At 45.5% G+C, this 23,357-nt stretch overlaps 1 protein-coding gene across 4 annotated transcripts in view; it reads right to left on the bottom strand.

The window, feature by feature from the left end:
• MAP3K4 (mitogen-activated protein kinase kinase kinase 4) overlaps positions 1-22,899 on the bottom strand; it is an 80,193-nt gene extending 57,294 nt beyond the window's left edge. For all 4 annotated transcript variants that reach the window (XM_054982231.1, XM_054982250.1, XM_054982242.1 and 1 more), the window contains exon 1: positions 22,518-22,899. In XM_054982231.1, coding sequence (XP_054838206.1) covers positions 22,518-22,594 — 77 coding nt within the window. In that variant the 5' untranslated portion in view covers positions 22,595-22,899. The remainder of the gene's footprint in view (positions 1-22,517) is intronic.
• Positions 22,900-23,357: the final 458 nt, after the last annotated feature.

The following is a 23,357-nucleotide window of genomic DNA, read 5'->3' as shown; positions in this document are numbered from 1 at the left end:
AGGCATCTATACTTTACCTCCAGGAAACTGGGTACTCATTTTACCACCCTTGGAAGAACAGAAGGCTGAATCAACCTTGAGCCAGCTACTTGAACCCAGCTTCTGCCAGGATTGAACTCAGGTTGTGAGCAGAGCTTGGGCTGTAGTACTGCAGCTTACCACTCTGCGCCACGGGGCTCTCACATTATTTATATAGGGTCCTTACTGCCTTGCCCCTTCTCACCTAGATACTCATGAGATTTCTTCCAATCAGAATTCTAACACATACTGAACTTGCATGTTTTATATGTTATCTTATGCAAATATCTTAAGATCTTTTCACGTGATAGCACAAACAATTGGTTTGATGCATCATTAAATATTCATAATGTATACTGTATAACCTTTTAATTAGCCAAAAATGATGTTATATCCAACTTGCAAAATAAAACTATAAATCTGTGAGAAATGACAGAAAGAGTTAAGTTGGTAGATCACCATTGGTTCATTTTCTAATAGAGGAACATTAATCTAGATAGAGTCCATTATTTTTAATTAACTGTCAAAGATGAAAAGGACACCTGTTTTGGTTACCTAACATTCTGGAAAAAAAACACAGAGACAGTTCATGCAAAGTTGAGAAGTTCACCCAGAATACTAGTGTACTGCTTACTGCAATCTGCTTTCATCTTATATTACTGCAACAGTTTGGGCTATCAGCTTAGCTGCAGTATTTACAGAAAGCACAGCAGAAGCTGGTATATGGATGGACTAGTGCATGGGCCCCTACTGCACCTGTTGTGGTTGTGAGACCACAGAACCTCAGTGTTTGGCTGATGCCCAAAAATGGTTTTAACCATGGCTACAGCAAAGGGCAAGAGAAGCCTACGAAGTTATCTCCCTGTATAGCACCTGCATCATGTAGAAGCAGAGGTCCAGGTAGCAAAAACTAAAACAAGGCTCCCACTGCTCATACAGCAACCTGCCCTGCTAAAGTCCCATGCAATCTTCTACTGTCCTCATTGCAGCAACTGCTGCAAGGACAGTACAGGATTGAGTATGCCACAGTGTAAATTCTCTGCAGATAACTAGCAACTGTGCTATCTAACAGACAAAATAGTGATCTGAATAGCAAATGTTCCATAGTCAGAATAAGAAGAACAGATGCGAAATAAATGTCAAAGCTTAGAAAAAACAAGTGGAAAAAAACAAAGTTCTGATTTTGTTTGTGACTTCATTTATCAGAGGGAATACACAGGATGCATTTTGCACATAATTGACAGCAGGATCCTTCAGATTCTTAATAGGGAGACCCACCTTGAACTCCAATACAGGATCACTTAAGTTATTACTTCTTATGCAAAATAAACAGAAGATATTTAAACTTAAAATCCAGGGCACCTTAATTTACACATAACATTTACACTGTTTAACCTTCCCAAATGTAATTTTCCTACGTTTTCAGATTTTTCTGCAAACCCGGGAGTTCCCCAAGTTTACAGAAATATCTGTTTTGTAGCCAAGTAGCCTGGATTGGTGGATTACGTATCCACATGCCGGAGTTACTTGGCTACACACACAAACATACATAAGTTAGATACAACAACAAAGTCTATTTTTTCTTAATGGCAACAATAGCAGTTTCATAATCCACTTGATCACAACCCACCAGATGAAAATCTCTAGTTATAATTAGACATGGGCACGAACAGGGGGAAAAAACCCAAACAGGCTGTTTGTTGTTCGTTGCTGACGACGAACACGAACAGCCGAACAGAACCAAACATGTCCCGTTAACAAACGTGTTCGGTGTTCGTCGGCTCCAGAGTGGCCCCTTAGCACTTAGAGAGCCCATAATCACAGGGAATGTGCAGCAGGCTGTCCTCCAGCCATCACTCGAGTTTGGTCAAGATTGCAGTATGGATCTCGGAGTTATACATTCCCAAATTCAACACCTCCAGGAAACTCCCATTCAATACAAATGGAGCCACCCTCCCCGGTTCACTTTGGCCCCATGCAGTGGACCTGAAGGCGGGCCGCCTCCCCTGTAGGGGGCGGGTGGTCTGGCCGCTGGCCGGCGGCACCCCCATGTGCCTGCCCACCAGGCCTCCCCAAGGCTACTTTCCGCCAAGGCAGTATGCCTGCAGCCACTGCATAACCAAATGACCTAGCAACAGTCTGCAAAGAAAACCTTCCAGCAAGATATGATGGCGTGCGCGGAGTCCTTGCACACACAAACACACACCCTGGTGGATCAGAGACACCAACACACGTCCACCAAATGGGGACATTATGGCATTGGAGCCAATGCTCTTGTCCACACCGCACGTGGTGCAGAAGCTGTCACCGCACAAACGCACCAGCTGGACAAGGAGCAGTGGATGTTTAGGTGCATGGGATAGGTTTCTCAATAGACAGGTGCATAGCTGTATGGGATAGGTGTCTAGGATAGAGGGATGCATGGATACATAGAATATCTGTATTGGATTGACAGGAGAGACAGATACTGTGTCCAGGGATATTGGGGAGACAGGTGGATCGCATTACTATCTGCGTTATCCCATCATTGGAAAGTTGGAAGGAAAGAACCAAGGGTGGGAGGTGGGGCCCACCCCTAACACGTAGAAGCAGAGGCTCACGTGCTGGCCATTAAGGCGGTGGAGGATGCCCTCCCCCCCCTTGTGGGGGAGGCATCGTTTCCCCTAGGAAAGGGGATTGTGGGCAGACAGGTAGATGCCCACATGTGCAGCTGTAGGCTGCCCCCCACCCGCATCACCCATCTTCCTGCCTTCACGGAAAGGAAGGGAGTAGCGGGACCCATTCCCCCCAGCTCAAAACAGACAGCAACTGCTTCAGAGCTGCCCCTTGTGGCCAAAACATCTAGCCCTTGACAGAAAGGGCTAGATGTGCAGGATAGTAGAGGTTGGGAAGGGTCGGAGTGGTTCCGGACAGGGAGAAGTTTAAATAGGGACCAGCAGTCCCAAGAACTGAGTGGTGATACAGCAGTCCACACCACTCAGACACCTTTCCTGCGCAGGCAGGACAGGCACTTCAAATAAGTGGCGTAGGCTCCCACCAGCATCACCCATCTTCCTGCTTTCGTGGAAAGTATGGGAGGGACAGGACAGGAGAGGTCGTTGGGAAGGGTTGGACTGGTTCCAGAGAGGGCGAGGTTCAAAGAGGAACCTTGAGCTTGACAAGGACAGGATGACCTTAACAGCCGCATTGCACAGCAGGACCGGGAGGACCACAACATCCACCCTGAAGGAGTACGCAGATTGATGCTGGAGAGGCTTGTCTGCCCCTCTTGTGTCGAACTGGAGGCTGCTGCCAGCATCACCCATCTTCCTGCCTTCGCAGAAAGGACATGACTGATTGTGGCAGTACCCATTCCCCCTTGCCCAGAGGGGACAGCCGCTGCCATTGTCAGGGGCCACCGCAACGTACAATTTTATGTGCAACAGCAGCAGAGCTGTCCTTCGTGGCCAAAAGCGGGAGCAGCGAACCTCACCCACCTTCCTGCCTTTGCGGAAAGGAAAGGATGGACAGGACAGGAGAGGTTGTTGGAAAGGGTTGGAGTGCTTACAGAGAGGGATAGGTCAAAAGAGGGACTGGGAACTGGAAAGATCCTGACAGTTGAGAGGCCTCATCCGAGCAACCCACTGAGGTGCTTAGTGGCAGCAGCTGACATGACCCACCTTCCTGCCTTCGCGGAAAGGATAGGATGGGGATGGGCAGGACAAGAAAGGTTGTTGGGGAGGGTCAGAGTGGTTCCAGAGAAGGTCATTTTCATAGAGGGAGGAGGAGCTTGACGGGGAGAGGAGGACAAGGAGGACCTCAACATCCACCGTGTCGGATTGTGCAGACTGCTCCGGCATAAGCTTGTCCGCCCCTCCTATATCGCAATGGAGGCTGTCGCCGGCAGCACCCATAGATAGGGCAACACAGGGCCCTATCATAATCAACAGCAGCAGAGCTGTCCCTCGTGGCCAAAAGTGGCGGCAGCTGACATCACCCACCGTCCTGCCTTTGCAGAGAGGACAGGAGGGACAGGACAGGAGAGGACTTTGGGAGGGGTTGGACTGGTTCCAGAGAGGGATAGGTCGGGAACGGGAACTGGGAGATCCTGACAGTTGCAAGGCCTCCTCCGATCAATCCACTGAGGTGCTCAGCAGCAGCAGCTAACATCACCCACATTCCTGCTTTCACGGAAAGGACAAGAGGGAAAGGAGATGTCATTTGGAGGGGTTGGAGCGGTTCAAGAGTAGGCGACGTTAAAAGAGGGATGATGAACTTATCAGGGAGACGGGGACAGTGGGTTACCACGTCCTGGCCACCTTGCAGAGCAGGACTGGGAAACACCCAAAGATTTGGGTGCCTACGTCTTTGAAACCCATTGATCTTGTCAGCGGCAGAAGGAGCCATCACCCGCCTTCATGGAAAGGACAGTATGGGCCAGTCAAGAAAGGTCATTGGGGAGGGTCAGAGTGGTTCCAGAGAGGGTCGGTTTCATAGAGGGATGGGGAGCTTGATGGGGAGAGGAGGACAAAGAGGACCCCAACATCCAACATGTTGGACTGCGTAGACTGCTCCGGCAAAGGATTGTCCGCCCCTCCTGTGTCACAGTGGAGGCTGTCGCCGGCAGCACCCACCTTCCTGCCTTCACGGAAAGGGTGGGAGGGACCCATTCCCCCCTGCTCAGAGGGGACAGCAGGTGCCATGGAAAGGGGGGCACCATGTGGGGCAACCCTATCAGCAGCAGCAGCAGAGCTGTCCCTCGTGGACAAAAGCGGTGGCGGCTAACATCACCCCACAATTTGCCTTCGCAGAGAGGATGGGATGGGCAGGATAGGACAGGAGAGGTCGTAGGGCGGGGTCGAAATGTTCTGGAGAGGGATCGGTCGAAAGAGGGAAAGTCCAGGACCTTGTCAGGGAGAGGAGGGCACGGGTTGCTTGTCACGGCCGCATTGCAGAGCGGGACCAGGAAGGCCCAAAGGCGGCGGCAGTGCCGTGGTAGTCCCCTGTGTCCAAAGGCGGCGGCAGCTGACATCACCCACCTTCCTGCCTTCGCGGACAGGATGGGATGGGCAGGACAAGTTGTGGAGTGGGGTGGTATTGGCGCCATACAGAGAGGGAGAGGTTGAGAGAGGGAAGGGGAACATGTCTGGGAGAGGAGGGCAAATGTTTCCCCAACAGAGGACTGCAGTTCCACAGAATCTGCTCCAATTAGTGACAGCTTTCCTGTCAAGGCAGTTCAGGCAGTCTGCTGCCAGCATCACCCACATTCCGGCCATCGCAGAAAGGACAGGGGTTGCAGCTGGGACCCACTCCCCCCTGCTCAGAGGGGAGAGGACAGCAGGTGCCAATGGATGCGGGGGGGTGCTCCACAACTACATGTGCAACAATTCCCGATCTGCCCCTCGTGGCCAAGAGCAGCAGCAGCAGACAGCACCTACCCTCCTGCCTTCATGGAAAGGATAGGTGGGAGGGCCCCATTCCCCCCCCCACACCCAGAGGGGTCAGCAGGAGCCCATAGATGGGGGCCCCGGGCTGTGTTGTCCTATTATCATCAGCAGCCACAGAGCTGTCCCTCGTGGCCAAAAGCAGTGGCAGCTGACATCACCCACCATCTGGCCTTCGCAGAAAGGATGGGGTGGGCATGACAGGAGAGGTCGTTGGGAGGGGTCAGAGTGGTTGCAACTGCAGACGGTGAAGATGAAAGAGGGACCATCCAGGGAATTGTCAGCTAGAGGACAGGATGGGCAGGACAGGTTGTGGGGAGGGGTTGTATAGTTGCCATCAAGACAGGGAGAGGTAAAAAGAGGGACCTTCGGGGACATTGTCTGGGAGAGGAGGACCACTGGTTGCCAGCCGTGGAAGCAGTCCTGAGAACCGAGGAGTGCTGGAGCCCGCTGCACAGCACCTTGGCCGAGAGCCACAGTAGACTCAGGCTCAGAGGGCAGATAGGTCGAGGTCCAAAGAGGGATGCCCAAGGAGGTTGAGGTTGACCTTCATGAAGGTCAACATGTCCAACTGATCCAGGTGCAGACGTGCGGAGTGGGGACGGAGGAGGTCTCCCAGGTGGGAGAACACCCGCTTGCTCTGCACGCTGATGGAAGGGCAGGACAGGATGTTGGTTGCCACAATGGACAGGTCCAGCCATTCGGAAGAATTTCTCACCCAATACTCCAAGGGATTAGAATGGGGGGGCTCGGTGGGCTCCACCAGGTACTCTCGCACCATAACCCCCGCAGAGTCCTCCACTGCGAGCGATGCACCCACAGTGCTGTGGCCAACCACGCAGCCCACCGACGAGGCCCAGAGATCAAATGGGGCCGTTCGGGTGTCTCTCTCCTGGCATGGCTCTCTTCCGAACTCCCCCCGCCCCTCCTCATCCTCCTGCTCCTCCTTCTCCACCGCCCGCCCTTCGTCCCTGCCCAGTTCCCTCAGGCCTGCCTTCTCTTTCTGGTAACGGAGCACCGCTTTGCAGAGTTCCTTTTTCCAGCGCAGCATCTGACCCGCCTGCATGGTGATGCTGCCCTTGGTCTGGGGGTCACAGAGGGAGGCCATTTGGTACAGCACCTCATGGCGCAGAGGATGCAAGCACTCAGCCACGCATGCCTGGATCCTCCTCACAAAGTCCAGGACCCTGGGGAGCAGCTCTTTCTCATGCTTGAGCTCCTTGGCCAGGAACTGGTCGAGCCCGTGGATCAGGGGGATGACCTGACCCAGGCTGGCCTCATAGGAGCACAGGAGCTCGGTGGCCTCCTTAAAGGCTTTCAGCATCCAGGACATCTGGGCAAGGACTCAGAATGTCCGTGGATGACAAGATGTCCTGCAACGGGCCCCTCTGCTCCACCAGACGACATATCATGTCGTAGGTGGAGTTCCAGCAGGTGGGCAGGTCCAGTGGTGGCGATGTTCTTCCCAGTATGGACCTCGTCCATCCTATGGGCCTGGAGAAGAACTACCCTGTAACCCGGTATCAAGCATGGCGCCTTTTTCCAGGGAACAGTTCTTGGCCTGGGGCAGCGGAGGTCCTCTGGTTGCCACCAATGGGTGGTGATGGCAAGGTACCCGTGATGGCAGTCGCTCCAGAGGTTGGCTGTGAAGTGTACGATACGGCCTTTGGTGGCCAACATCTCCCGGAGCACCATGTCTCACACAGACTGGTCGAGGGCAGGCAGGACTCGATGCCCAATGGTGCGCCGTAACGGCATGGAGAACCATGGGGCAAAGTGCTAAAGCAGGCTTTGGAAACCCATGCCCTCCACGATGGATAGGGGGAATCCTTGCAGGGCAATCGTCTCCACCACCACACAAACGCCCGCTTCCTGAGTCCTTGACCTCATCCTCTTCAACGGCACTATCCCAGACCCCAAAGGAACAACCTCCCCAAGGGCGGCCAGCCTGACCGTTCTGCTTCCACCAGCAGCGCCCTCGAGGCAAGGTTTCTTTGCTTGGGGTGGATTCCGGTGACCCTCCCATTGATCCCTGCTCAGAGGAGCTGGTAGCCCTCTGTCTCCTCCTGCCGGATACTTCGCTGGCAGAGGACGGAGACTACAGGCTCGGGTGCTGCGTCTTCAGGTGCCTGGTCAGGACCGTCGATGACAGGTGCTTTGGGTCATTGCCCCTGTGCACCAGCCCATCACAGACACGGCACCGCACCACACGGGGGTCATTTGGAAGGGCCCAGAAGGGCCTCCAGGCAGCCGATTTGAACCGTGGCCGGCTAACTCTTCCAGGGGAGGGAGGACAAAGGGTTACTGGCTGCGCTGCGGAGCTGGCAACGGAAGACGGAGTGAGGGGTGGACTGCAGGCAGGGACAGCACAAAGAGTTTGGAATGGGGATGGGATGGATGCTTCCTGCGGGGCAACTGGAACAATCTTTGCACTTCCCCCCACGACCACACTTTGCCCCCACCCAAAGACTCATTGTGCCAGCAAACAAGGAGGAAAGAAAAGGGGGCAACACTGTGAGCCCTCAGCCGAGGTGCCCACAGAGCTTGGTCCCAGGGCCTGGCAGCAGCCCTGGAACCAGAGGGAGGGGCTAGAGCCCTAGCCCAGCACTCCCAGAAGACTGATCAGATCCGGCACTAATAATCAGGGTGAGCCTTCAGCCGAGGTGCCCACTGAGCTTGGCCCCAGGGTCTGGCAGCAGTCCTGGAACCAGTGGAGAGATAGATCCCTGTCTAACCACGCAAAAAAAAAAAACCCAGCTCCAATGCACTCTCCCTGTCTCTCTCCCAAAAGGCTATCAACAGCTCTCTCCCACTCCACTGCTTGCTGAAAGTGAAAGCCAGAATTGGGAGCACAGTGCCCTTTTATAAGCAGATGTCTCATTGAGAACGCAGGAGGTCTGTGGTTGGCAGTCAGAACTGCAAACCTAAGGGTTTGCAGGGATGAGATTGGAGTTCCCATAGCCACAGAACACCCCCCTTCCTCCCTCCCCCTTGGTGTCTGCTTCCTGGTTACCGATTGTAACCAATTTGCAGCTCCACACTTGGAAGGAAGACCTGCCCATCAAGCTAAGTTGGGCTTTGATTGGGGTGTCCGGGACAACAGAGGGTGTGCAGACAGAGTTCAGGCAGTCCCTCCCTCCGTTGCCAAGGCAACTGAACGAGGCTTGCGACGACCACCTGTTCGGCTGGAATGGCGCCTCACGAACGGCCTGCTCACAAACAGCCAATCGGCCTGTTCGTGGGTTTTTTCCGTCCATAATGCTGTTCATGCCCATGTCTAGTTATAATATCTCTTGGCTATATATTATAATGCATCCTGATGAATAAGTAAGACATTTTTTGTAAGCCTAAGCCTTCCTTGGAATGTCTAGGATTTATTTCTTTGATTAAAAAGGAAATTCTAGGCCAAGCTACGCCCAAAAGCAAATGTTTGGTGAGTGTTTGGACAAGCATTTACAATTTGTTAGCATTAAGATGTGATTAATTTAGCACAAAAAGTCTCTTCCTTTGTAAAAATCTTAAGAGGTTATTCTAAATCCCTCCAATATATAATTCCTAATCTTTGCAGAGTACTACTGTTGACATTTTAAATGTATTACACACTCTAAACTAAGGAAACAGATAAAAGAGCAAGTGCTTGTTTTATGTCTAAGGAAAAAATTGTACTGACTTTTAATATCACCATCTGTCAGGCTAATGAGGAAGGAAGAAATGATTGTCCCCTCTGTCATGATAAAGTCATCTTAGAAACAATAAAAATGTAGAAGAGTCAAGTGTATTTACACCCTAGAAACAGACTGCCCTGAAAAATAAATGTATAAACTCCTAAGGAGCTATTAATTATTACCAGAATGGGAAATTACATCCAACAAATGCAAGTGTGGTTATTAGCACAATGTACAATATGTATACAAAACACAGGGAATCAACAGATACTATGCTAAAGACTAACATTGTAAGATTTACCCCCTACTGATATACACCCTTGACTCTACCATGACAAAACAGCAGTACAGTTGTGTGAACGAGACAACAATTCCCGCATATCTGACAGCATATCTCTTTCTTTCACTTTGAGTTTGATATGCCTGAATGAGCACTCTATTCATACCTCCATTTTAAACATAATTCACATGCATTAGGGATATTTTTCCTGAGCCATAACATCTCACAGTACACACCTTTGAAAACAAGCTACCATGCCAGCTTCAGCACAATTGATTTCAGCAACCTTCTTCCTATGTTCACACTACTTCTGTCACCGACATCATCTACAATGGCACAAAAGCATGACCTATATTGCAAGCCTTATTCACTTATCCCCAAGTTGTGCAATCAATCTTTTAGCTAACCACTTGTGAACAAAGATAGGCGCAGGTTAAGCTCTGACAGTAACAATTCTCCCATTAAAAATGTGGCAGTAACTTAGCAGAACCTCTACTAATATTTACTACAGCAGAAGAAAAGGTTGGTTTCAGTGTGGGGTAAAAAGATTATATTGATTACGTTCAGATTTTTTTCTGTTTAAGAAAAAAGTGTTTACACAAAACAAACAGCTTCTGTCTCTGTAGATTTTCCTACCTGCAGACAGTTCTATCTTTAATGATCTCTATTAAACCCTAATGTTACTTTTTCTGTTACGGAAGAACTCTATTAACCCCTGCCCACCCACAGCAAGCTACAAGGAACATCAAAAGCAATTTTGCTAAGGCATGTCTGTTGGTTGTTCAAAAAACAAAAATCCACTGGGCTATACAATCTCCTTTTATGAACCTATGCAGTAATCCAGATCCCAGACTGCTTTTAAAAAATCCGAATCTAATGTAATTAGTTATTTGATTGCATTATATTTATTTAACAGCTATCCTAATTTTTCTTTCAAAACTAGGAGTTGCAAAATGAACAGTCATAGATGAGTCCAACAGTTATTAGAAAGAGACATGGCAAGAGAAGAGAAATCAATTTTTTTAAGTACGTTGTGTAGCTAAAGGTAAGAAAAATTGGAATAACATACAATTTTCCCCTAATGCTAGCTGTAAACAAAATGGAGACAACGACTACTTACAGTACAGCTCTAAGTAAATTGCAGAACAGATCTATGCACTGACTTCAATGGACTTAGAAGGGTGCAACTATATTTGGGTTTGCACTGTTCGAAACTTCTATGCCTTTGATATCACTAGAAAAATAAAGCCCTTTTGCATTTTTGGCAGTTCTTCGTGTCCTCATGACAACAACAAAATAATCAGAACTCTGAGTTCCCTCTAACTGGTACAATTAGAAATAAATATGATAACATTATTTTTTTTCACAGAAGATTTTCAAAGCAGTTCAGAACTTTAATTGAAACAACATACAAATGATATTATTATATTTAATATTATGAGACAACAGAAACTGACACTACTGGCAAAGCTGGTAGGAAAAGTTTATCTATTCTCTGTTGACAGCTTGTTAAATACGTCTGTTGTACTTGGGACTTAATGCTTTGTTCATTTTCACCTGTTTCAGTTTAAAATTAAAAATTAAAATAAAAACCAAGGCATTGTTAAAATCTGTGTAACCTAAAAGAAGAGTGATATCTGAAAGTGGAACTTAGCAAACAGTCAATGAAATCTCCTGGTTTATTTGTCTTAAGGAAAAAAACCTAAAATATACATGGGGAGGGGGACAGGAAATTATTCATAATCTTTTTGAATATTAAAGTCTTATCAGAGGCAGTCCCTTTACTCCAATATAAGTTCTGAAGGGCTTAAAGCCTGACAGCCCCATTCTAAGACCCTGATATTGGTGGTACTGTGGTACACAGCAGTGCCTGAATGGCTATTCAGAATCCAATGTCTGTTGCCCAAAGGGGTGTGTGACAGAAACACCCTCCACAAGGATCCAACAGCATAGCATTCACACTGGAGTTCCCAGTGACCTCCTAATGACATCCACCAATGAGGCAACAGCATACTGCCACCATCCCCACAACTGGCAGCCCATCAACGCAGCCAACCAATGCCCATAGATGCAATCATGGACACTCGGACATCACACCGCCAGCCAGACACACACAGTGCTAGAACTCAAGAACAAGAAAGTGGTAGGATGGATCCTTTACTATGTCAAGGATGCCAGTGACACAAGTAACAGGAGCCTTGGAGTTAGTGTACAATAGAGATCATAGCAGATGAGGTTCAAATCACTGCCTGCAGCTGAGTTCCTTTCTTTTGAGGGAAAGACATGGGAGGAAACCTGGCCAATACAGTCAAAGCATTCTTACGCTCCTTATAAGACTACAGACACACTGCTGACTAATCAGTCCAATTCATCCTGTTTGTGGATTACAGTACCCCCTAAGGTGCAAGTTTGCAGACTGGGGGTACTGTTAGATATAGTCTATTAATTGGATGGAGGCAGTGGTCTCCTTGTTGCAATTTGTGCCTAACCTATCTCACAGGGTTTGTTGTGGGGGGACGGAGAGGAGAATGATGTAAGCCACTATGGGACCACATTGGGGTGAAAGGTGGCGTATATAATTGAAGTACTTTTTAAAATAAAAGCCATGAGCCTTGCTAGCTCAGACCAGTGGTCCAGCTAGTCCAGCATCCAGTTTCACAGAGTGGCCAACAAATGGGGCATAGAAACCAAGGCCTTCCCCTGATGTTGCTTCCAAGCACTGGTATTCAGAGGTTTGCTGCCGCTGAATGCGGAGGTTTCCTTTAGCAACTACGGTTAGTCGCCATTAATGGATCTCTCCTCCATGAATCTGCCTAACCCCCTTTTAAAGACATCTATGTTCATGACTATTGCTATGTCCTCTAGCAGTTAACCTACCATTTAAATGAGTAAAGAAGTACTACATCTCCAGTCTATCAACTTCATTGGGTGCCCTCTAGTTCTAATATTATGGTAGAGAAAAGGAAGTTCTCCTTATCCACTTTCTCCGCATCCATGTATAATTTGCATGGGGGAACAGTTCTTCACCCACTCACTCACTTCACCCACTCACCAGGTCACAGCAATGATACGCAGTACAAGGCATCAGGCACCCTCTGTAGTAAACATCAGCCACAGAGTACAGAGAGAAATATGCCATACTGGAAAGTCACAAGAGTAACACATGTGGAGAGTTGTGAGGCAGCCCAGATGGATTCCCAAGCACAGCTGAAATTCTGCCCCATGCTAACTGGCTGCCACAGTTGTCCATCATGTTGGCCACCAAGCTGGTGCTCACCCAAGACTGCAGCTGTGCTTCCTGTGTTCCCCACCAAGAAGGGACACCAGCATGCTATTGTGATGATAACAAGGTACCAGTGTGTCATATTTGACAGCCTCTTTCATGCATACTGTGTACATCTTAACACTAGCAAATTATGCGGTAGTCAGAATTGTTAAGGGTACATACAGGGGGCCAAGGGAGACAGCAAGAGTTCCAGGTGGGGCTAGGAGTCCCCTCCCTTGTGTGGTGGCTAGGAGTTATAGGTTACCATGTTAGCCTATTTGGAGAGTAGGGTGTCTTCCTCTTTGATGTCTGATATTAAATACCTGTAAGGGTTCTAAGCAGAGCAGTGTCAGACAAATGCAACAATAACACTTATTTGCTCCCTTGACTGTTTGTGCTAAGTGCCCATTGACTCCCACCAATAAATTGCATAACTCTGTGCTTTAAAGTGTGGTATAAGCCACAGAGAGAAAGACCCATGCTGCATGCCCTAGCACCTGAGCTATGGATGTTCTGTCTGTTACATATACAGAGCTGTGGGGGGGGGGCGGTGAATGGCTAACATGGAGACATATGACTGCTACAAGGGAGGATTGTGATTGGCTGTATGCTTAGTCAGCATCCTGAGCTGCACTAGCACTTGGGGTGGGTAGAGAACATTTTGTGTTTTCCACTGCACAGTTCTCCATGTGCCATTCCAGGGGTGTAACATTATGCTGGCATTGGGGCATATTCGAGGCTTGGAAATCAGATCAAGTCCCGCTCAGCCCATGGCATGTCCTGATACCACCTAAGTATTTGCCAGTATAGCATGCAGGGCTTGGCACTGACATAACTCAGAGATATGCCAATACAGCAGTTAATTGTTATCCCAAGCTGTTTCAAACCAGGCCTTAGGATGGGAATGTAAATTTCCAATTCTGCCTTTTATTAGGTTTGATATTTGACCCATTTGCCCTTTGAAGCAATAATTTCTCAGTTTCTAACATTACATTATACACCAAGGATCTGTTTCAACTACCAGAAGGTTCAGAAAACCCACCGTTTATATACAGATGTTTTAGAACATCTAGGTTCATAAACACAAGTGGGGGACCCACAGGGACTTGCAGGAGGCATCTCATTCTCCCTGCCCCACTATTTCCTCTTTCCCTTCCCTGAAAGTCACCATAGCATCTCTCCTTTTCCTGCCTCTTGCTCTCTTTTCCTTCCAGCCAGCCAACCTTTATCTGCCCTCCTGTTTTCAGCTTTCCCTCCTGCCCTCCTACTAGCGGCCTCTCCTCAGGAAAACTCCAGTTAAGATGCACAATTCCAGCTGAACCTGTCCCAGTTGTGCAGTGAGGAACCCACAAAAGGAACCCACACTATTTCCTCTTTCTCTCCTCCTGGCAGCCCCCCATAACCTTTCTTTACCCTGGTTCCTTCCCACCCACAACCTACCTTTTATCTGCCCCCCAACCTTCAATTAGTCAGGCCTGGGTGAGTTAAACAACTCATATAGTAACAAGTAACTTGCTGACAGGCCTAGCCTTGATGACAGGCCTAGCCTCCCTTAAAGCTAAAACAGTCTTGGAAAAGGCCTTGCCCCCTCACCCTGCCTTTTACTGGCAGAAACCAAGGTTTGAAGGCTGGCAATATTGTTGTAGTTGCCTAGCAAAGGCAACCAATGGCATCTGTTTCTTAAAGCTGCAGGCATTGCTTCTATTATTTTGAGTTTTTAACTTCCCACTGTATTTTTATTTGTTTTTTTCCTGCAAACCTGGAGCTTTTCTCAGGCTTGTAGAAAGATGTGTCTGGTCCATTCATGGCTCCAATCTCCACAGATTTAGCCACAGTGAGAATTAAATATATTGATAATATAGTTGATGTTTCATATTAAACAAAAGGCTTTTGATAAGGAATGTATGTTCTTTCTGCTTCCTTTCAGCTTCAAACTACATGAGCAACAATTAGCTTACTAATATGCCAGATACAGCTCAACTAGATCCATAATCAGATCACCAGATACAACAGCAGGAAGAGAAGCAGAACTTGTAGTTGTATTCCTCAAAGCCCTTTCACTATCAGATGTTTCTCACCCCTCTAGGCCTCTTGATGACACTGCTTAAAAGCTGACAGGGCAGTTTTGTCTTTGTATCAGTACACTGTATAGTTGTGTATTTCCTACTAATTGTGAACTTCTACTTTGTTGCACAAGGCATGAGAATTGTTTCACAGAATTACTATCTTTTGTCACCATTCATACATTTTCTGGATGCTTATGAAACTATTAACAACACTGAGCATACACGTGAAGTATTCATAATGTCAGATCTTCAAGGTATCCATTATCCGTTTAAATCCAGATTCTTATTTTCTTATGGAATTATGTGATCATACTGTTTTACTTACAGTGCACCCCTTTCTTTAGCTAATGACTCAAGAATCTGTACCAAGGTAAGCTGAAAACAAATGTGAAGTGAAAGGAAAAACTGCAAAAAACAATACATTAAATTAGTTCATATTAAAAACACGAGATGAAATCTCAGTGGCTTATTTAAATGAACTGTAGAAATTGGCTGCTCCTTCTTAGTACTTTGGGGTCCCCACTGAGGATAAAGGCAGGATTTAAATGAAGTAAAAACCAAACAAACAAACATCAATGGGTTGGATTACAGATCTTCACCACTTTCCCCTCACCAAGCCATCCTTTCTAACTCTGGGAATGTTTATTCCCAGGGCTACAGAACATCATGGAGTTGTTGGACTACAGTGAGGATTGTCCACTGACAGAAAAGACAGGAAACACACTGGTAATCAATCAATTAATGGGCTTAGACTGCATAGGACTGTACTATGGATTTCTTATATAATGACTTATTATTCCATCTCCAAACTTTTCCTCTAGGAAGATAGCATGAAGAATATATTGATCCTTACATTTTATTTGCACTGTACTTGATACTTACTCATTCTGCTAACTATTTTATTTCAGAATATATTACATCCAAAGCAAATAAATAATGCAACTCTATGAAATTCACTAGGGCAAATATTGACAAGCCATCAATTACTATCTATCACACATTTTCTCATGTAAAATTCTTCTGCTCTTCACCTAATCATTTTTCCTTAACACAGAGAAGCTATTTTGTTGCCACAGCACGATCTGTGTTCCACAAGGATCAATATGCCTGATTATATAACACAATCAACCTCAACACTGAAAGCCTTAATTAACATACATGAAAAAAACGAGGCAGCTACGCAATGCAAACTAATCCTTTTTGCTATGAATGCCAAACTCGTATCACACTCCATGTCTTTTTGATTAACACTGAGTCAGACACTCATTCATACACACAACACACAACAGGCTGCAACACATAAAAACAGATTGGATCCATAGAAAATAAGAAACCTATGCTATTCATTTTAGTTCAGATTAATGTTCCATATGGAAATATCAATGGGAATAAATCAACATGAGAAGCATGTTAAATCCATTTAATTACACAAGTTTAATTCCCAGAACATTTTTTCAATAGATGAGAGTCTGATTTACCACTGTTCTATAGCAAACAGAATAGGGAACTTCAGCCACTAGGAATTTCACCTAGTATAAGTGGTGCAGATATGGCATAATCCATTCTATTCGTAGTTGGCCATTCATCAGAGGGAGCATGTTATAAAGGAAAGAAGGTTATAAGCAGCCAGATGCAAGTTAGGCTGACATCCTGCTTTCCAATTCAAAAAAAGCAGAAGAAGATCACCAATGGTTTAAGACCTCCTTTTCCCTGTTATTAGATATGACAAGGAAGTATTTTAAACAACTGAAAAAATACATAAAAATGTAAAGCCAGGACAAATGCTTAGTAGTATTAAAGTCATTGGGACTGGAACCTCATATGTAATAATCAGGAGGACTACTGTCTTCATATACAACATTATTCTTTTAATTATTGTATGTTCTTACATAATATATTTTGTCTGTCTCCTGTGCGTTCATTTTATTTATCATGTATGTATGTTTCACTTCCTTGAGAAATCCCATTTTACTACACAACAGCCATATGAGGTAGGTTATATGAGAAGCAGCAGCTCTATACACTGCAGTACCCTACCGTGGTACTTGATCAGGCTAAGATTACTGACAATGAAACAATAGTGTTATACTCACTGTACAGTAATTCTCTGGAAGTAAGGAGAGGAAACATTCATGTTACAGCATATGTTAAGCAGTTTATTGTACTAATAAAAGTTCGTTATTTTACAAACTTTATAACTTTTATAAAGATAATCCTTCCGCCCAGAAACCCAAAAAAATTCTCGGAGTAAAGCCCAGAATCAAATGGGGCTTGCTTCTTAATTGACCTGCTTGGGATTGTTCCCTTAAGCATGTTCATTCATTTCATGCAAAGGTCATGGCTTTACTAAATGCTAATCACACATCTATATCATAGGAAATATGCAGACTAAGACACTACAAATGATATAATCTAATACTACAGTAGATAGGAAGTACAGACCTGCCCTTAAGTATGCTAGTACTATTTGTGCCTTTCCCACTTAAGTCACATTTACTATCAGATTTAAAAAAGGAAGAGTATCAGAGTTGCAGGAAAGTGGTTGCATTTTTAAACAAATTTATACTTATTATCCAAATGTTTTAGTATAGCATCTGAATGCTACATTGAATTTCCCACAACTTGCAAAGCAACTATGAGCATCTATTAAACTGATACCATGTTCTGTCTAGCAGTGACACCTTGATCTGTTGCACCACCCAGCACTACCTCAGGTTCCTGTTCAATCACATGAGTGAGCTCTGCAGTGTAAGTACTGGGGAAGAGACTTTGCATTCCCCAGGTACACTGAATACCAGTCATGTAAGGTAGAAAATTTTCCAATGCTATATTTTTCCATAGAAAATTTCCCACCCTACTTATTTATATATAGGCTGTTTATCTATAGTTGTCAAGGCTGTTGTGCTACAAATGAGTCATGTTAGAGGAGCTAAACATGGGACATGAAGCATGGACAAACCCAGTGTTTGTACAGGGTTCAGGCTTGTACATGGTGGATATACCTCATTTGATAACATTATTTAAATTATTTATTTGAAGAGAGACAATTTCTAGAAAATTTTACAATTCAATTTTCCCAGAAAATCCATACCAATACTGAATGCCAAATTTTGGAGTCACACAAGGAAACTGACTGACAATAAATTCAGGACAGAAAGAGTGAAACACTTCCTGACACAATGCAAAACTAGTTAGAAGTTTTTACTATTTATTTATATCCTGCCCTTCCCACAAGCAGGCTCATCCCATACGAGGCGGCCCTGGCTCAAAGGGATTAAAAGAGATGAGATAAAATTGCTGAGCAGAGGTTTATTGATTGCTAGTAGCAATGACAGTTAAATAGAAGCTCTATGTTCAGAGGCAGCACTAGAAGCTGGAGCAAAGAAGGTTGTCATAAAGCCTGTTTATGGCTTCCAAAAAGCATCTAGTGGGTTAATATTGGGAACAGGATGCTAGACTAGATTGACTCTTAGTCTGTTTCAATATAGCTTATATTCATTCTCATTTTATACATACTCTCAAGAGCAGCTACATCCCACTAGTAGTGGCACAACAAAGAGTGTGCATGTGTGTCTGTATTACAGAGATTTTCAGAAACAAGATGAAAGAACTGAAAGAACTAAACTGCTCTTCATCACTCGCGCCTTACTAACAGTGCTGAGTTACTCCAGTCTAAGCCCATTTAGATCAGTGGATTTATACTAGAATAACTACACATCTATGGTGGACTTTGACTGTATAATGGATTTGAATTTGAATAACTACACATGGGATTGCACTGTAAGGTTCCATTCCTAGTACACACATTTGGAAGTAAATCCCACTGAGCAAAACGGGACATCTTTCTGAGTGCACATGCTTAGGACTGAGCTACATGGTACAGAAGCACTTGATTACTCCACAGCTGCTAAAGCTAAGGCTGGAATCAAAACTGCTGTACTGTGTAAAAAATAAGAAACGTAGAAAAATGAAAACCTATATAAATGAACATGCTAAGTAAATCCAGCACCACTAGAGTAGCATTAAAAACTTAATACTATAAAATGTAAGCTTTCTGTGTTCATAACAAGCTATACTGCATGTTCCAAACACAGTCTTTTTAGACACAGTTGTTCATTTAAACCTGCTATTATACAAATATTTAACATCTAAATAGTAGTTTAGAAGCTGGTTTGTTTGGAAGACACCAATACCAAACACCTGCATTCAGATATCATGACAAACCAGAGTTAATCAGAAGACTTCTGAAGCCTGAAAGTCTTCATCCACACCATGCACATGAAAGGAGTGAGGAAGCATGAGAGCATGACTGTTAATCAGATTTGTGCCTGTCAAGTTCATGACGTCTGAACAATGTCATTGTTTTAATTATTTTGCCTATTATGAGATATCCAGATAGACAGCTTAGGAGTTTTATGGAATAGTGGCATTACAACATGCAAATCAGGATAATTTAAAATCAACGATGTGTGAGACTCCAGAAGGAATCTTTTGTCTTAAGAGTCCATGATGGGACTTAGAAGCTTTGTTCTTTCCTGCCTGAAAATAGTATATAACAGTCCCTAGATGTTATGTGACATTTTGGCTCAGTCCTGCTTTCTCCTTGGCTCCTCTCTTCCATCTTTCAACCACCCATTGTTTCCTTAGATTCTGCTTTTCAAGCCACTGCCTACCACGTTCCATTCCTGAAGCCAAACAGTCTCTTGGCCAGGCTCCATGGAACTCCTGCATTTCTCCCTCTATAGCACGCAGCTTCTTGCAACCACAAACACTATGAAATGTCCTTATAATTACTTCTTGCCTGAATTCTTATTCCCTCTGCTCTTTCATCTATCCTTCTTTCATTCCTAATTCTCAATCCTTTGTGCCTTCTCTGCACCCTTCCTTCAGTTACCTTGCCTCTTTCCCTCAAGTCTTCTTTCCTGCACCCCAAGACCTCTTTCTAGTCCTCAGATGCTTGAGCAAAGCTAGTTGTCTGTAGGTTCTGCATGAGATTTTAATTCCAGCCAAATTAACAACTTTCCCTTTACTCACAAAAGGTAAACTGCAAATATTCTGACAGCACTGTTCCCTAAGCACACTAGCTAAGCTATTCAGCACCAGATACTTTACTGCCACAAGCAGTAAACAACAGATTCCAGCTTTCCAGAAAAACTTTCTTTTGGGTGCTTATCAAAGGGAACTTTCACTATCATTACAAGAAGAATCTTGTAAATGCAGATCTAGCTTTCCTTTCCAGCTGCTGGAATGGAGCCTCTTCATTTGTGATCCAAACTTTTTACTGATTGGTGTTCAAAAGGAGGCATTTCCTGAATGCCTGACAGTGAGAAGTAAAATGAATCAACAGGATGTTATCTAAGCAACAGAAATAATTGCTTGGGAATCACTGAGAGTTATGCAGTAGTCTGACAGCTGTAAATTTAAAGGCATTATATCTATGAAATTATTTTCATCTCTGTTTCTAAAGACCAATTCCCACTAGAGTCCATGTGCTTATCAATTCAGAGCTGCAAGATGAAACAATCACATAAGACTGCAAGCATATGTGGACTGCATATGAAAAAGAAAAGACTATTCATGCAATCAAGCCCACTACATATACCAAATCTAACTTGAAGATCTATTAAGCTTCAGCAGAACTAACTAGATTGGAAATACAAGTTCGTTTCTTTCTTCTTCCACAAAAGTTCAACGTGGTCTTCGGCAAGCCACCATCTCTCATCCTACATTGAAATCCTTAGCAGAGTTACTCCAGTCTAAGCCCATTGAAATAAATGGGCTTAGACTGGAGTAACTCTGCTTAGGATTTCACTGTTAATTTCTCTCACTTAACTATGCAGAGGATAACACAAGATAAGAACATAGGACACAATCTTGAGCCCTTGATACTGAGTGGAGAAGAAACATAAAACATACTAGTAAAGCACAGTGTGAGGGGCCATACTTTCAGAGGAAGCATTTATGTTCTAGTTGTTCACAACACTGATGGTACCACCACTAGAATGCAAGCATGGGGCCAATTTGGACTTCAAAACTGAATGCTAGAACTGTGTTCTAAACACACACAATTTTCACTCTGATGCTGGGATTTTGAAGGGAGACAGTGCATTGCATTGTTTTTCTATTTTTTTCTTATCCTTTGAAAGGCTGTACAAATGTTGAGTTAGGGTTCCTAATAAAATCATGGAATGCTGTCCTGAATATGCACACCAACTTTCATTGATACGTTTTATTCTTTAAGTATGACATTGCATTGTATTTTGTATTTTCCTCCTCCCATATGAAACTGAGGGTGTCAAACTGTTATTCAAACTTGAAATGTGTAACTGTCTGAATGTATGTACCAAACTTTATTCTAACAACTCTGTAGTGAATGAAGTTAACCCCATTACAAACAAACTTATGAACTAGTAAAATACTGAATGAGAGTTAAGCTATACAATCCCCTTTCCTTCGGTGGCAGCATACCTGTTATTTGGAAACAACCTGAGTCTGAACACATTCAGTAAGTAGTTTTGGGTCTTAACATTAATACTTTTAATTCTGCTGCTGCCACTTATAAGTACAGCAGCAGAAGAAAGATAATCACTGAGATTACTTGATTTTATGAGGCAGCCCACAAAATCTCTGTTGGAAATAACAAAACTACAACTGCTAGCTCCACTCTGATCTAGCAATAGAAAAATTCTCTAGGACACAATATATTTATCATTTAAGATGTCACAAGACTCTATTATTTTAGCTGCAACTAACTCAGTTCCCCCTCCCCTGAATTTGTAAATAATAGAATAGGAATCAACAGGCAGAGATCAATGTGGCCCTTTTTCAATTAAAAAAAAACAAGTCATTTGAAAAAGGCACCTCTTCCCTTATGCATGACTTTCTCTTTTCCAATTAGCCTCGTACCAAAATCTGCCTTTTTAACATTTTTAAAATGAAAATGTAACTAAGTATATTTATGCAATATATGCTTTAATGATCACATACTTAGAATATTTTCTCACAATCCTCACAATCTCACTACTGTTATCCTCACAACTGCAGCAGCCATCTGCCACAACCATCAGAAAATTATTGTCTTCACAACTTTCTCCTCTAGGAAAGAAAGCACTGAAAGCAGCAACAGAGACCACAAGAGGTCTCACACCTCTTGAGAGAGAAAGTTAGGCTACAATCCAAAACACACTGTATTCCAATGGGCACTCCTGTGTATGAATAAGAACATGCATATGTGAAAACTTTTTTTCACTCGTGCTATAGAAGAGGTTAAAAGATTATTTTGAGGACAAGAAAAAACAGTACAGCAGTACAGTTCCTTAAAATCAAACATTATTTCCCAGATACTCCTTTGCAACATTACATTAAAAAATCAGAAGCAGCTGTCCATTCTTTTTTGCAAGGAGTGCTTTTTGAGCCCAAGAATAAGACCACTGAGGCTCTAGCCCAATTATTCCGAATTCTACTAAAATCAATGGAACTACTAAAGAGTAAAACGGGTAGCAAGATCGATGCGAGCAGCACTAATGACGAAGCGCAGCATCAAACTGCCATCCACCCGCTGACCTTCCCTCATTTTTTCCAGCCAAACTACCATCCACAAAAAGGACCCTTGCAGAAGCAACGGAGCAGGCGGAAGCTGCATCAGAGGAGTCCATTGTCAAGGGGACGCAGCCTTCTAATGGGCAAAGAGGAGCACAGGGGCAGCTGCAAACGGAAGCAGGGGTGGAAAGGATTTGGCCTCCCTTCTCTTCCCCCCCATCGCCAACATGTTACGTCTTGGCAGCCCCGCCGGCATCTAACCTGCTGGCCGAAGAGCTGCGCTCCGGCTCCTCCATAGCTCTGGCAGCAGCGGAGGCGGCGACGGTGGCGTCTCTCATGCGTGCACCGAGGCCGGCATAGCGCCGGCGGGACCCCTTCTGCAGCCCTGGCCGGCGACGAGGCAGAGGGGCCACGCAGGCGGTTCAGGAGCGGAGGCCGACGAGTGTCACCGGCTACCCAGCTGCAGAGACCCGGCCGCGCAGAGCCAGCCGTGCGGCCGCCATCTTGGAAGGAGACTCCGAGAGGAGCGAAGCCGGGAGCATCGGTAGTACGGAGAGCGTCTAGGGACAAAAGCCAGTCACAGGCGCGCTGGGCCGCTCCTCTGGCGAAAGAATGGAGCGGAGCGACACCCGGAAGGGAGGGAACCGAGACACGCCGCGCGGAAAGCTGTGCCTGCTGCCTGCAGCCGCTGGAGCTACGGCGGCGCTCGGAGGAAGAACAGGAGGGGCGGGCGAAACGGAGGCGGCAGCAGAGGTTCAGAAGGAGGACTGAAATTCCCCGCCTGTCGGGATTCCTCTCCCTTGCAAGTCATGATTCATCCCCGTCGTGCGTCATTTCTACACTAGGGCTGCTCTTGTGGCATCAGCGTCTCTCGCCCTGGACTAGAGAGAAAGCCCTTGGTGTTAAGAAGCGCGATTTAGCGCTGGAGGCGGTGGGAGGTTAAGTGGTGCCGATGACCAGAGTGATTCTCAGAGGGTGGGGGCTATGGATTTCGTAGCGCTCCTCCCTCCCATAATCCCCGCACCGAACACGAAAAGTTCCGGGGAGCGTGACCATCAGTGAAGCACTGGGAGGAGTGGCTGTTCACGCGCTAGGCTTCTC

This window comes from Eublepharis macularius, chromosome 1, assembly GCF_028583425.1.
Source record: "Eublepharis macularius isolate TG4126 chromosome 1, MPM_Emac_v1.0, whole genome shotgun sequence".
NCBI classification, from domain to species: domain Eukaryota; kingdom Metazoa; phylum Chordata; class Lepidosauria; order Squamata; family Eublepharidae; genus Eublepharis; species Eublepharis macularius.
This window is presented reverse-complemented; position numbering and strand designations above follow the sequence as displayed.